This window comes from Heliangelus exortis, chromosome 5 (genome assembly GCF_036169615.1).
Source record: "Heliangelus exortis chromosome 5, bHelExo1.hap1, whole genome shotgun sequence".
NCBI lineage: Eukaryota > Metazoa > Chordata > Aves > Apodiformes > Trochilidae > Heliangelus > Heliangelus exortis.
The window spans coordinates 41,162,633-41,177,745 of NC_092426.1; the positions used below are offsets into that span (position 1 = coordinate 41,162,633).

Below are 15,113 nucleotides of genomic sequence, written 5' to 3' on the forward strand. Positions count from 1 at the left end.
CCCCAAATCCCCACATCTTTCTGCCTATGAATTGTAATCTGCCCCCTCCTTCTGGACCACCTTAGAGCTGGTTCTGGATTCCAAAAACTTCCTTGCTGATGACACACATCACTTTTACCATGGGTACCAGCTGGGGCAGCTAAAAAATGTCCCATCTTTGTTTCTTTACACAGACCTACAAGAACCCCACATATAACTTTATACTATTAAGATGTAGACAGTACCCTCTGGATGTAGATGTTTCTAAGTAATTTAGGTTTACCAAACAAAAAAAAAAAAAAGTGGTTATTTGCTTTAGGACCCTTAGCAATATTACACCATCAAGTTCAACACACTGATTCTGGCTGGCTCCACCTGATCTCTGTAATCTGTGGGGAAAAAAATAAGGTCATTCAGAAAGAAATTGAGAGCTCTGGTACCTTAAAATACCTCCTGAACAACCCATTCTGCATGAGAAAGCAGAGCAAGTGACCACCTACAAGCCATAATCATCCTTCCCTTTCAAGCCCCATTTTCAGAAGTCATCTGGGGGGCCTCATTTTCCCAGAGATGCAGAAGGATTTGAAGTGAGAACAAACAAGACTGTAGCATCCATTTTTCAAAAAATAATTCATATGGAATTAATAATTCTCTATAAAGGATGGAGACAATATATTGTGTTCAGTTTTGGTCCCTGCTGTACAAAAAGGATGGGAACAGGGTAGAGAGGGTGCAGAGAAGAGCCACGAGGATGATCAGAGGAGTGGAGCAGCTGGGATGTGAGGAGAGGCTGAGAAACTGTGTCTGTTCCTCCTGGAGAAGAGAAGGGTGAGGGGAGCCCTTCTGCCCATGGTCAGGACTTCCAGGGCAGCTCCAAAGCAGCTGGAGACTCCCTGTGTCCAAGGAGTCCCATGGACAAGACGAGGGGCAATGGGCACAAGGTGCTCCTGGGGAGATTCCATTGGAACACAAGAGGGAAATTTTTCCCCATGAGGACAGTCAGACCTTGGAATGGTCTCCCAGGGGAAGGGGGGGATTCCCCCACTTGGGAAAGTTGGAAGTCTCAGCTCCAGGGGGTGCTGGGACATCTCCTAGAAACAATAAGATGAGAAGGGTTGGACCAGGGCATCCTTGAGGTCCCTACCCACCTCACATCCTGGGATTTATATGGAAAAATGCCAGAGCAAACCTAGTTCACTTTTGGAATACCAGTACAGTTATTTAAAAACTAAAATACAGTTATTGAAAATCCCCCCATACAGACAACTATGTGGGAATTTTAAGAGTTAATCCACTACAGCAATGCAATACTTGTAAAATCATGGTAACTTGCCTCAGGCTGAAGGGCTTTCTGAATATTTTCATGTTTTACAGAAGATGAGATTAAAAGCCCCTTTACAAAATCAGATGGTTGTGTTGTAGCTATTGCTCAACAAGGACCCCTCCAAGAAAAGCAGGAGTGCAGGAATAGTAGAGGGTGCTCATAATACCAGCATCTCACTTTTATGTTTGAAAAATGGGAATAGCAAGGAATTGAGCTTTTGGGGATGTCTAATTGCTTCAGATAAGGCCATCATTCAACATTGGGTCTTCCCAAAGCTCAAACCAGAAGCAGAAGAAAATAAAAAAAAAAAAAAAAAAAAAGGATGTATTGAGAGCAGAACAATGCAGGGCTCACACAGTTGTTTCTAGTTTAGCTGGGGTTGTTTCAAATGGCCCATAACAGACTTTTTCATGTTGTTTCTGAATTTTCATTCTGCCTTTCAACTTGTGCTCCTGAGCTTTGAATGGTTCCCAGCCAAAGCCCTGAAAATATTCACCTATTTAACTTACACAACTTGCAGGAGTGCTAAGACTTCTGCAGGACAAATGAAACAAATTTTGTAACATTACAGCCCTACAGACAAAACAGAAAAAAAAACAGAAAGAAAAACAAAAATCAAAAAACAAAAAACCAAAAATCCTATATAAAAACCAAAATCCTATATAAGGATTTTGTGATGCTGGTTTTTATTGCTACTCAGTCTCAAAGAATTTCTCTTCAAAAGTGAAGCTGTTGGTGCATTTCATCACCTGGCTCAGTATTATCCTCTGGTGTGATTTCAGCCATGAAAAAACCACTTTTGCCTACTTTAGAAACACCAGAATGTGAAAACTAAATTTAATATTGAATAAATTTTAAATGTATTAAATTTGAAATTTAATATTTAACTATCCAAATTGCTTTTGGAAGCTGCTGATTCCTAAGGGGACAGAGTTCCCAATGTCAGGTACAAACCCATCACTTCTGGCTCTCAGTTTTATTGCAGATTTCACAAAAGTTGACTCCTAAGAGCTACTGGTAAAGAAAAATATAAGTGCAAGCTCAGATATTCATCTTAAGCTTCTTGCACTGCAGTCTTCCTCAAATTCTCCTCTTTGGCACTTTGAAAAGAATCATTTATGTAAATTATAGTAAGCCATAGATGCAACATGTACTGGGCAGAGATGAGAGTGGTACTTCCAAATATATTTGTTAAAGTTAATATTTTGAGTCTTTTTTCATGCTTTCAGATAATTTGTGAGGGGTTAAGTTTTTTTGCTTTTGTTTGGCTTCTTAAGGTTTTAACCTCCTGTTATGAATAAGAACCTTCTGCTGAGAATTAGATTTTAATGTATGTCCTAGCAGATACATGACAGGGAGGCAGCTATTTTGAACAAAATAGTTTTCATTCTGTCTTACTGAATGGCAACATATTTTACACAGTCCTGAAACCTTGCATTATCCTGGCCCCTAAAATACAGATTTCCATTATTTCACATCCTAGTGACAGCAGCTTGGTTTTAAAAATCACAAAAGCACAAGACTTGAACAGATCAAAATACCACTCAGCTGCTTTGATTTATGAGGATGGCAGCTTCACAGCTCTCCTGTACCATTGCCCAGGCCACCAAACCTGAGCTGGGACCCTACAAATCCACTGCCAAAATCCCTTCCAGTCCAGGGAGCCAAAGCAGGAATCTCCTTCTTCTCAGCTGCTGCCAAGCCCAGAGCCAAGAACCAGGCAAGGAAGGAGAAGGATGGAAAAAAAAAAAAAAAAAAAAGTTTCAAAAAGCACTTAGGAGGTTTAAAAGCACAGAGTGTAAAAATATGGAGGTTTTTTTCACTGAACTCCTGTTGCTCCCCAAAAAGTGCTGGCTTCTTCCTGTTTGCAGGCAAATAACAAGTGTTGGCATCACAGAAACAACACAGCTGGAAGGGGGTTACATAGATTGTACTCTGGCTTCCAGATAGTCTATAGAATCATCACTGATAATGATGCAAAGAGACAAAAAATATTCCCCTCACTTTGCCTCCAGCTTCCAGGAGGATGCAGGGACTTCATTTTCAGCAGGCTGTTCCTGTGAAGGACAGGCACACCTACCCCAAGGAAAAGACAAAATTCCTTGGATCTTTATCACCCTTTTAGTTTGTCCTTTGCACACTCCCTGTTAACCACATGAAACCAGACCTACCATGAGACAGGCTTATGCCAGTATTGAGCCAACAGCAGTACAGAAAATAAAAGAAAACCAAATCTGTGGGTTTTATTGCAGGAAAAATCCTCTATGCAGGAAAAATCCTCTATGCCCACAAGTGTGAGTGGGGGTCGGGGGGTCGGGGGAGGGATGTTTTAGGCACATTTCTTGACAAATGATGGACAGGTCCTGAAACTGAAAGCACTAGGTTTCTAGTCCCAAGGGTACTGCCTTAAAATATGTCTATGTTCTCAGGCCAGATCAGTTTTCCTGGCTGCAGGCATCCTGCTGAGAGGTGAGGTCCCAAGCAAAACAGAGGAATCTGCCTGCAAGCCTTTGAGGTGGCAGGAGCCAAGGGGGGTTCAAAGGCAAGGCTGGCTGGTGGGCAGCACCTCTGAGTACTGCAGGGGTTAGAGGTTAGTAAAGCAGGAGCCACTGGCCAATAAAACAGTGTTTGGAGAGCCCACTCCACAGATAAATTGGGGATCTGTTTACACCTTTCCCAGCTTTCTGAGCTCCACACACTGATGCTTCCCACTGGGATCTCGTCCCATGTCCACCGGCATCTCCCTTCCCCAGCAGCTGCCCTGCTCTCTGCTGCTTGGCTTAAAAACGTGGCTAAAAGATGCTTGGAAACTTTTAATCAGCATCCAGCCTCAAAAATAAATAAATCAAAAAGCACAACTGCTTTTATTTGCGTCGACTGCCGCCAACAAGATCGGCCTGGTTTGAGGTTTCCCATGGCTGCTGCACTAACTGCTGGGAGAAAAGGAGCTTAAATTCCCTTGATTAGAGAAGCTGAACACCAAGCAAGGCCAGTACCAGTCACACACATGAAAGGACAGCTTTTTGAAGCAAGGAAAAAAAAATATATAATCTAGGTAAGGTTATGGTCATGCTATAGCAGTCAAAAAATCAGCCCATACCTCAGTTTCAGAGGTTAAGTTCTATACCAGGAAGAACTTGCCTTGCTGATGAAGATGTTGATGAAGATATTGCTTGTTCATTTTCTTGTAAGCTCTATCAGTCTGTTCCTATAAGCTGTATCAGTCTGTTTCTATGAGCATAAACATCCCCATCCACAGAGGTCTCAACACTGGACTCAACAACCTTAATCACAGATATTGCCACCAGCACTGCTTAAAGACAGCTCTGTCTTCAGAGAAACCACAGAAAGTTAAGGGGTTGGAAGGGAGCTGGAAAGCTCCTGGGGTCCAACCCCCCTGGCAGAGCAGGGTCACCTCCAGCAGTCCCACAGAACACATCCAGGTGGGGTCTGAATGTCTCCAGAGAAGGAGACTCCACCACCTCCCTGGGCAGCCTGGGCCAGGGCTCCCTCACCCTCACCCTGAAAAAATTCTTCCTAAGATTTATATGGAACCTCCCATGCTCCAGTTTGTACCCATCGCCCCTTGTCCTGTCACTGGGCATCCCTGAGAATCACAGAATCTTTAGCTTGGAAGAGACCTCCAAGCTCATCCAGCCCAACCTTGTACCAACACCACAGCCAACTCCTAACCCATGTCCTTAAGGACCAGCTCCAAATGCCTTTTCAAGGCCTCCAGGGATGGGGACTCCACCACCCTCACCCCAAAGAATTTCTTCCTCATCTCCAACCTCCATCTCCCCTCTCCCACTTGGAAACCATTTCCCTTTGTCCTCTCAACCCAAACTTCCCACCACTGCCTGGCCCAAGATGGGCTTAGAGGAAAGCTGTTTAGAGGGCAGTGATGGTTTGGAGGTCCTGCCCTCCTGCCACAGCACTGGGAGCATCCAGCTGGAGACAATCCTATCCAGGAGACATTTCTCAGCCTCCCTGAGTTGTTCTTGCCTGCCTCTGACCAACACCACAAGGTAATCACTAAACCAAAAGTTTGGCTCCATCCTCCTGGCTCTCTCCTTTCCATATTTATCCCCATTGCTGAGCTCACCCCTCAGTCTCCTCTTCTCCAAGCTCCCAGCTCCCTCAGCCTTTCCTCCCCAGGAGCTGTTCCACTCCTCCATCCCCTTGGTGCCTCTGTGCTGGGCTCTCTCCAGCAGTTCCCTGTCCTGCTGGAACTGAGGGGCCCACAGCTGGACACAAGATTCCAGATGTGGCTTCCCCAGCCTTTCTGACTTCCATAAAAGCTGAAGGACTGACAATCAAGGAGGTTTCTCCTTCTCTGTGGGGAAAAAAAAAAAATCAATCCATGACATGGTGCCACTTTTTTCATCCTCACCTTAAAACCAACTCAGCACAAGCTGTGTAAAAACACCTCATGCTTCATGACCCAACCTGAGCATGGTTTGTGGCTGGCTGATATAATGTGATAAATATAATAATATGATAAATATAATAATAGAAATAAATATAATAAGATGATAACTAATTGCTGGTTGTCATGATACTGTGTGGTGGTCACACTGCAACAGAACAGGATTGAAAAGAATTATACATATGCATGTGGATGTATATTGTATACAGACATATTTTATACATTAAAAATAATTAATGTATTTAATTAAAATAATTAAATGTATTACATGTATAAAATAATTAATGTATTTATGTACATATACATAAATATATGTATATATGTGTATAGATACAGTTATTTATTTATTCTTGGCAAACATCTGAAACAGCATGCTGAAGAGAAATATTCTTTCCTGTACAAAGCCAAAATTTGTAAAAAAGGAATAATAAAGATAAATATGAAAGTTTATTACAGAAGTCATTGCTACCCCAAAAAGGATGGCATGAGATCTATGGCCTGAGGAAGGAGCTGTCTTATCTCTCCTTTTACAACATCATCTCTGCATTAGTTGAAACATCAATATTTTTTGGTTTTGTTTGCTACACTATTAGGAAGCATTTTATGTGCTGCCTGGGCAACCAAGCTGAAATATTCTGTGTAAATTCTGGGACCAGAATTCCATTACCAGTTGAATCTGGTTGCAGGAAAGTGGATTTTTTAAGCTTAGCCATAACCTGACAACTTCTATCCACGATTCCCTATTTTCCCATCAGTATCCTGGAATATGCACATCTCTATAACCCCCTTCTCCAGAGCATCTGCATGGATCTAAGTCACCAGGATAGAATATATGTTCAAAGACAACCACAACCAGGTGCCACGTTCATTCCCAAAGAGCATTCGGAAGTCTCAGCAAACAGGAAAAAAAAAAAAAATTATCAGAAGGGAAAGGACCAGGTACAAATTACACGACCTGCAATTACACCACAGCTCACTTTTCCATTTGTAACAAAGATAAATAATTTTTCTATATCCAGGCAGCTAAAAAACTCTTAGATCTGCACAATTTAAAAAGATCAAAAGAAAAGCCACCTAAAAAAGGCAGACTGCAGATTGTTTCTAGAGGCCAAGTAAAACTTTTGTCATTTAAAAACTAAATATCCCTACTGTGTTGTAAGATACATGTGATTTAGTCATTAAAGAGGATCCAGGACTTGTAAATTCCATTATGAATATTATGAATATTCCATTATGAATATTATTAAGTTATGCATGGTTTTATGCAGTCATCAGGGAAATGGATGCAAGACCCAGGTGGATGCAAATGACCAAAGCCACACAGGAAAATGCTCAAGTTTTAACCCTTTCAATAACAAAGATTTTAGTGGAACAAGTGATTTTGATACAGAAATCTGGAGTGGTTCAGCCTGTGCAGCAGCAGAGTAACAAAAAATGAATGGAACACTGAAGAGATGTTAAATCATCCCTAAATCTGCAGATCACTGCTCCACATGCACAGCCCTGCAAGTTTTCAAATATTATTTCTAAAAGAAGATGCCTTTAATTTTTTTAACAATACATGCCTTTAATTTTTTTTAATCATCTGGGTTTATCTGGAGTCTCCAAGATGTGAACAGCAATCTGCAAAAGGGAAGCACCAGAAATCCCCTTGGTAACAACATACAGATTATTAAAAACTAATCTTAAAAAACAAAAAATAGTCTTAAAATAGCATAATTTCCCTCTTGAAGTTGGACATTAACCTAGGTACAAAGGCAGCACAACTGGATCTTACAAAATTCTTCACTGAGGTGCTGATTGCTCTCCAAGTTTTTGAGCACTTTCCCAGCACACAAAATATTTTCTCAGTGCCAGAAAAACCACTCACAGGTACAAGAAGCATGAAAAGAGTTGGCTTCATTCTGGGAAGCAACAGGGACAGGTAACGTTAAAAAAATAATAATAAAAAAAATCTAAGATAAGGATGCTGTCCACAAGAAATGAAGAAGGGAAGGGGGAACAATGAAGAACGTTAAAAAAATAATAATTAAAAAAAATCTAAGATAAGGATGCTGTCCACAACAAATGAAGAAGGGAAGGGGGGAGCAATTAAAAATGTTAAAATAATAATAATAATTTTTAAAAATCTAAGATAAGGATGCTGTCCACAACAAATGAAGAGGGGAGAGGGGAGCAATGAAAAATGTTAAAATAATAATAATAAAAAAAATCTAAGATAAGGATGCTGTCCACAACAAATGAAGAAGGGAAGGGGGGGAGCAACGAAAATCTCATCTATAAATGCCAAGGATTCTACAACTCCCCTGGTGATCCTGGCAGAAAGCCAGGAAAAAAGTTTTCTCTTTTTGCAGCAACAAATCTTTGCTCTGGGGGAGGAGAGCCAGGGCTGGAACAAACCTGACTCCATCTGATAAGCTGGCAAATTGTCCAGCTCTGACATTTATGGGGCCCCAAGCTCCGGGGCAGCACTCTGGGAGGATTAAAGCAGGGTTCCCCTCTCCAGCTGCACTCCCTGAGATGCTGCAAATGGCAGAGAGATGGAAGTTGGGTTCAGTCTGATAGAGATGAGCCCCAAGAACCCTGAGACAGAAGCTTCACATGGCAGGGAAAGAAGGGCAGCTGGAAATCAAATATTCGCATTAAAAGGGCTTGTAAAAGCCCTAACTGTGCTCCCAGAGCTTCCAGTGCCCTGAGAGAGAAGGGAAATGTTGTTTAGTTGGTTAACTAAATCACAGATTTTTTTCTCTGTTTTTCTTCTTCTTCTTCTTTTTTTTTTTTTTTTTTCCCCTTCTTTTTTTTTTTCTTCGGTTTTTTATTCCTTTTTTATTTTGTTCCCTTTTTTTCTTTTTTTTCTTTTCTTCTTTTTCTTTTTTTCTTTATTTGAGTTTTTTCCCTTTTTTTCTTTTTTTTGCTTCCTTTTTTATTTTTTCCATTTTTTTCTTCTTTTTTTTATTTCTGTTCTTTTTCTTTTCTTTTTCTTTTTCCTTTTTCCCTTCTTTTTTCTTCTTTTTTTAAATTTTTTCCTTTCTTTTTCTTTTCTTCTTTTTTTCTTTTTTCCTTTTTCCCCTTCTTTTTCTTTTCTTCTTTTTTAATTTTTTTCCTTCTTTTTCTTTTCTTTTTTCTTCCTTTTTCCTTTCTTCTTTTTTCCTTTCTTCTTTTTTTAATTTTTTCCCCCTTTTTTCCTGTCTTTTTTCTTTGTTTTCCCTTTTTTCTTCTTTTTCCATTTTTTCTTTTTTTTAAATTTTTTCCCCTTTTTTCTTCTTTTTCCATTTTTTCTTTTTTTAAATTTTTTCCCTTTTTCTTCTTTTTTTCTTATTTTTTTTAAATTTTATTTCCATTTTTCTTCTTTTTTTATTTTATTTCCATTCTTTTTTTTCTTTTTCTTTTTTTTCTTATTTTTCTTTTTCCCTTCTTTTTTTTTTCTTCTTTTTTAAAATTTTTTCCCTTTTTTCTTTTTTTTTTTCTTATTTTTTGTCTTATTTTTCCCCTTTTTTTTTTTCTTTTTTTTTTTTCTTTTTTTTAGTATGAGCTGCACCACCCACAGGAAAACCCCACCCCCCCATTTGCTTTAACTCCATCCAGGAGGTTTCCCTGGCAGAATGGGATGTTTCACACGCCTGCAGTGATTGCTTGGAGCCAGCAGAAAAGCTCATATAGCTGTCAGCAAGCTGATAAGAGCTGAAATTACTCTACAGAGCCCTCTTTAAAGAAGAGCCAAAGCAGCACATGAAATGAAAGGGAGGAGGGGGCAGCAAAGCCAGCCACTCATCTTGTTTTAACGTGGCACTAAAACAAGTCCCTGATTTATTCCTGGCCCTTCAGCTCTCTTTGACCCAGAGGCTGAACTTTCCTTCAGGTCAGGGCTGAGGCACATGGGACGTGCAGTAGAAAAACCAGGTATTCTGGCTCTGGGAACAAACACTGCCAGCTCCATTTTCTATCCATATTTTGGAAACTGAATTTTCGTGCTTTCACAGCTTTCAGTGGTCCAGGCTGGAAAAAGTTGGGATGACCCAAAATTTTCACTGATAAAAATCAAAGATGCTGCACGTCCAGAATTTGAGGCAGCATCCTGTGGGGCTTCAGGAAAGTGAATTATCCATTCAAAGAGAGGAGGAAAAAAAAAGTGAATTATCCACTCAAAGAGAGGAGGAAAAAAAAGTGAATTATCCATTCAAAGAGAGGAGGAAAAAAAAAGTGAATTATCCACTCAAAGAGAGGAGGAAAAAAAAGTGAATTATCCATTCAAAGAGAGGAGGGAAATATGCACCACACTCAATATTCTCTCACTGGAACCCACAGATGATTTGGAACAAACACTGCCAGCTCCATTTTCTATCCATACTTTTGAAACTGAATTTTCATGCATTTATAGCTTTCATTTGTCCAGGCTGGAAAGAGGAAAAGTTGGGATGATCCAAAGTTTTCACTGATAAAAATCAAGGATGCTGCACATCCACAGTTTCAGGCAGCATCCTGTGGGGCTTCAGGAAAGTGAATTATCCATTCAAAGAGAGGAGGGAAATATGCACCACACTCAATATTCTCTCACTGGAGCCCACAGATGATCTGAGAAGTTTTTCACAAGGAATTTTATTACAAGCTCTCTGGCAAACCTCAGCCCCTGGATCAGCATCACTGCACCCACACCACATCTGCTCAGCTGGCTTTCTGCACCTCTGTTTTCTCTCTGACAAATGTCCCCAGCAGATACCTTAGGAAGCCACACACAGAGGCCAAGCACAAGCCACCACTTCCCAAAACACTCTCCAGCTCCCAAAAGTCTGAAAAACTGGGAAAGTCCTAAACCAGAGGGTATCTATCTCCTTGTATTTGTCTCTGACAGATTTTTCTTCTCTGGATTTCTTCATTCACACTTGATGCCAATAAAACCCTTCACTCACACAAAGTGCTGAAGCACTGAGCCTCACACACTAGCTACTAGTCCTGGGAAAATAGCATCTTTTTTTTTTATTATTATTATTTTTAGACCAGATTCCCAATAATGGAACTCCTAAGAAACACCACATGAAGTTGGATCACACAATGAGCAGCCACATCCATTCACCTTCTTCATCACCTTGTTTTCTACAGGTGTATCACATTCTTGCCCCTCATCCCAAATCCTTCATTCTCAGGATGAAGAGTGACAGTATTTAATCACTCTTCTTGTGAAACTTCCAGTTCTTTTCTAGAACTTTCAGGCCTATTACATCCTTTTTAAGATGAGAGAATTGTAGCTCTGCTCTGGGCTGTATTCAGAGTGGAGACAGGTAAGAGACTGATGCATGGCACAGCATCTTCCATTTTCTTAACTACCTCTTTCCTAAAAAAATTCTTTGTATTACTTCTTCTTTTTTTTACCATAAGTGACCACAGTATTTCTATTTTCCCCTAACTATTTTTCACAGCTCTAAAATCTCTTTTCCAGGTGGCTGCAGCTAGCTGAGAGCCCATCACTGCCTACATGAAGGCCACTTTAAACTGCATAGATATATATATATACACATACATACAGCCCTTTCTCTATATACCAAATTTCCTTTGTCAGTTTATCATTTGGCCACACTGCACCTGGATTTTTTTGGCCTCAGATGTGCCAGTTCCTTTCCCAAAATGGAATCATTCCTAAGGGTGAACTGCAAGAGTTTATTCTGCTACCATCAGCTTGAGCTGCAAGTTTTCCCTTAAAAAGACAAACTCTTCTGGGCTACCTAATGTTATGGAATTTTAACTAATTTAACTTAATTTTATGGAATTACAGATAATACAGGTAAAATAGATTGTATGATTTTTGTTGTCTTGTTTGGTTGTAAATATTTAGTGGCTTTTTTTGGGTGGCTGTTTTTTTGTTTTTTAGTTGTTTGCTTTTGGGTTGTTTTTTTTTAAATTGTTTCCAAACTCCTGTTGTTTCCTGATTTTATTATTTCATCATTACTGCTTAAGCTGTCCAGAATTTCAAGTGCATTCTCTGTAGAAGGAGGACACTATTCTGAAATGGTTATTTTATGATATTAGTAAAAAAGGCAACAAGAAAATCAGTGCACAGTTGTAACAGAAAATTAAGTTTTATCAGCCCCAAAATTAAGCAAAATCATGTTTCTAGGAGCCATAACAGCAAAGCTACTTTTTCACCTCCCATCCCTTGTGGGAACTTCTGAGTCCCCCAAAAAAGGCTCATTTGTGTGAAAGGACTAAAGAGAAAGGAGCCCCCTGATGGCTGCTGTGATATTTGCAGAGTGCAGAAAAAGAAGAGAAGCTGGCAACTGAATTCAGGTGAGAAAAGATTATTTATCCCTAAATCTGAGCCTGTTTTTTTTCCCCCACACATATCAAGTATGAGTTTACACAACTTTTAGCACTACCTAGGTAGAAATAACTCAGATGTTGTGGGCTCCACCCTGAGAAATCAAGTGTTGGGTGACTGTGCCAAGGACCACACAAAAGTTTGTCACTAAGGTGGGATGTGTCAGAAACTTGTATTCAACATCCTTGCCTAAACTTGAGTGCAGAAATGTCTCTGTAAAAGCAACCTGAGATCATACAGTTTAATTTTTTAGCACATACTTAGCTGTTCCTTTCTCTACACCCCAGCTCCTCACCAGGAAAAACCACTAAATTATCTCCCTGCCTTGTAACAACAGATGCTGAGGTAGAAGGAGGTGGCAGGGATGAAAGATGGACAATATATGTTAATATATGTTAACACCCCAAATTTTATCTATCTATCCCAGCCACTAAGAGAACAATGTGCTTGAATCCTACCCCCTAATGTGACAACAAAATTCTACACTTTGGGAAAATTCTCAACATTCTTCAGCTGCATGTGTGAGCTCTACAATCACAGCAACTGATGGTTATAGTATCCAGAGCAGCAGAGCTGATAAACAGGAATCAGCATCACCTGGAGTGAACTAAAATACTTTTTTTTTGACTACTACATCCATTAGAAAAAGATTTCATCCCTGAGTTTGGGCAGCTCATGGCCTCAGCTCTCCAGGCAGCAAATAAGTAAAATTTCCCCTCTGAAAAGAATTCTCATCTCAGTTAAAACATGTAAAACATTTTGGACTTAGTGCTTTCCTCTCATTTTTGAGCACTTCAGATTGATCTAAAAACCAAAGCTCCTCCTAAGATGAACTTCTTTAATGCAACTTAGTCATGTAGAAAAAAGAAACAAACATACACAATGGTTTTGTGAAAAATACGTTAATATAGAAGAGCAGGCAATATGTCTATATTCTGGGTGAGCTTTCATCAGAGGGGACATAAAGAAAGCAGAGGGGGAGGGAAAAAAAAAGCAAAATTAATGGAAGTAGAGTTTGACAGGGTTAGTAGAAATAGCAATCTCCATTAATGGCAAATACCACATGAGTTTTACATGAAAAAACAAATAGCCAGCACCTCAATTTCAGGAGATCTGACTGTGGATGCTACAGGTCCTGGACCATTTTTCACAATACATTTACATGGTAGGTTGCAAAAAAGCCACTGAATAACTGGTGTGCCTGCTGAAGTGATGGATGGGTAGAGACACAACATTAAAAAGTAATGGTGAATGCACAGGTTTAGCAGAAAGAAAGAAAAGGGTTGATATTCAAAATGTTAACACATTGGACACCTCTGCATTCCAACAGATTTCATGGTTGGGATGTGTGTGAACTGTAAATAAAGGAAAATAACTTGAACGTGGCACATGATGGTACCTGTCTTTGCATCTCCTCAATCTGCCTCTGGGGGACACTTTGCAGAATACTGTACATTTCAGGCATCTTCTCTTCAGGGATGACCACAGAGGCCCTATAAGGAAAAAAAAAACCAAAAAAACAAGCCAGAAAAAAGACAATGAGACAAGAAGAAAGAAGTTCCTGAACTAAAAGATATTAAGAGCTTTTCCAACCCAGAATTTCATCCTATTCTATAAAGACACAATGAGAAGATATCAGCAGAAAGAAGGCTTCTCTCAGGGTAAGGAATTATCCCAGCAGTTCCTTCACAACATCAGACAGTAAGCCCAGAGATAATGCCACAGAAACCTCTGGACACAGATAATCCAATAAATATGAAAGTAGAAAGACCAGAAATTCTGAATTCTCATACCCTGATGGTCACCAGACTGCTGTCAGCTGAGATTTTTTTTTTTTAGTGACCAAACAGTAACAGGATATACAGTTTTATGCATACAAACCACTAATTTTTGTACTGGGCATAGTGCATGGATGGAAAAATAAGTTCTTGCCACAGTGTATTCAGCTATAAAACAATTTTCAAGTCTGTCCTGCTCAGAGCCACAACAGAACAAATTTTCTTTTTAGTAATTTTACTTTTCACTTAAGGCTCTTCCAAACACCTATACTTGCTGAAATTAATCGTTAATTTCATTAAGTCTGAAATTCATTAATAACACAGGCCCTGCAGCCTCAGTGGTGACCTGAGTGTTTCTGGCAGGGGAGCACAGCACAGATTTTGGATAAATTTGTATAAAATTAATTATTTTTATTTTTCATCATTTTTGTTTTCAATAAAGTCGTGGATTTTAGTTTCCATCCTCTGTGTCTCTCCCCCTTACTCTCTTTCCTTTTTGGGAAGGGAAAGGGGTTAACAGAGAGCATCTGCCACTCATTTAACCACAGGCAGAGGCTTAAACCATGACACAGCCTCAGATGAACTCCAGAATCATGACACAACATAGAGAATTTAGCATTTATGTGATGCAAAATTCAGCAACCACTTCCCTTAGAACAGCCTGAATGAAAACCAGTCTGAATTTAAGAGCAAGATAACAAAGCAGGGTTTTTTTTTTTTTTTGTTATTTGTATGGTTTTGTTTGGGGTTTTTTTCAGGCAAAATATTACAAACTCCAGGATAACAAAACGCTGCCACCTCGTGTGTTTTCCTCTCCTATTCTTGATAATATATTCCTATTCCTTGATAATATATCAAGGACAAAAACCTGCATGCATTTTTCTGTCTTCTATTCCCTTGTAATGGAACACAGTACACCTGACTTATTTTGAGATGCCACCCAAGAAATCTGATTTAAATTTCAATACCAAGCCTCTTATTCAGTGTTCAATGTACAGAAGTGAAGGGTACAGACCTTTTCCAGTCCAGAACCTCAGAGAAAGGTAAGATGTAGGAGTCAGCAATGATGACAGGGACACAGCCAGCCTGCAGCACATCACTGAGCACAGCCTGGCCCAGGCGGGCCCCACGCACGACGACACAGAACGTGGACTCCTGGCAACAAAAGGCACCCATCACACAGAGGAATTGAAACAAGAAAACGTTGTATTTGCATTATCTGTGTCTGCATGGGCACTTAAACGTGCACTGGGCTTCCCTGCTCTCCCCCTTGGGAAATAAATTGAAAAAATT

The 15,113-nt window shown here is 39.8% G+C and overlaps 1 protein-coding gene and 1 long non-coding RNA gene across 3 annotated transcripts in view; one reads left to right on the forward strand and one right to left on the reverse strand.

Annotated features, from left to right (window-relative positions):
- The window catches only part of LOC139796635 (uncharacterized), a 521,507-nt gene that overhangs the window by 448,291 nt on the left and 58,103 nt on the right, over positions 1–15,113 (forward strand). The window lies entirely within an intron of this gene.
- The window catches only part of EXT2 (exostosin glycosyltransferase 2), a 71,530-nt gene that overhangs the window by 40,379 nt on the left and 16,038 nt on the right, over positions 1–15,113 (reverse strand). Inside the window, exons 6-7 of the mRNA XM_071744962.1 lie at positions 14,836–14,975; positions 13,442–13,535 (exon numbers count right to left, since the gene is read on the reverse strand). Coding sequence (XP_071601063.1) covers positions 13,442–13,535; positions 14,836–14,975 — 234 coding nt within the window. The remainder of the gene's footprint in view (positions 1–13,441; positions 13,536–14,835; positions 14,976–15,113) is intronic.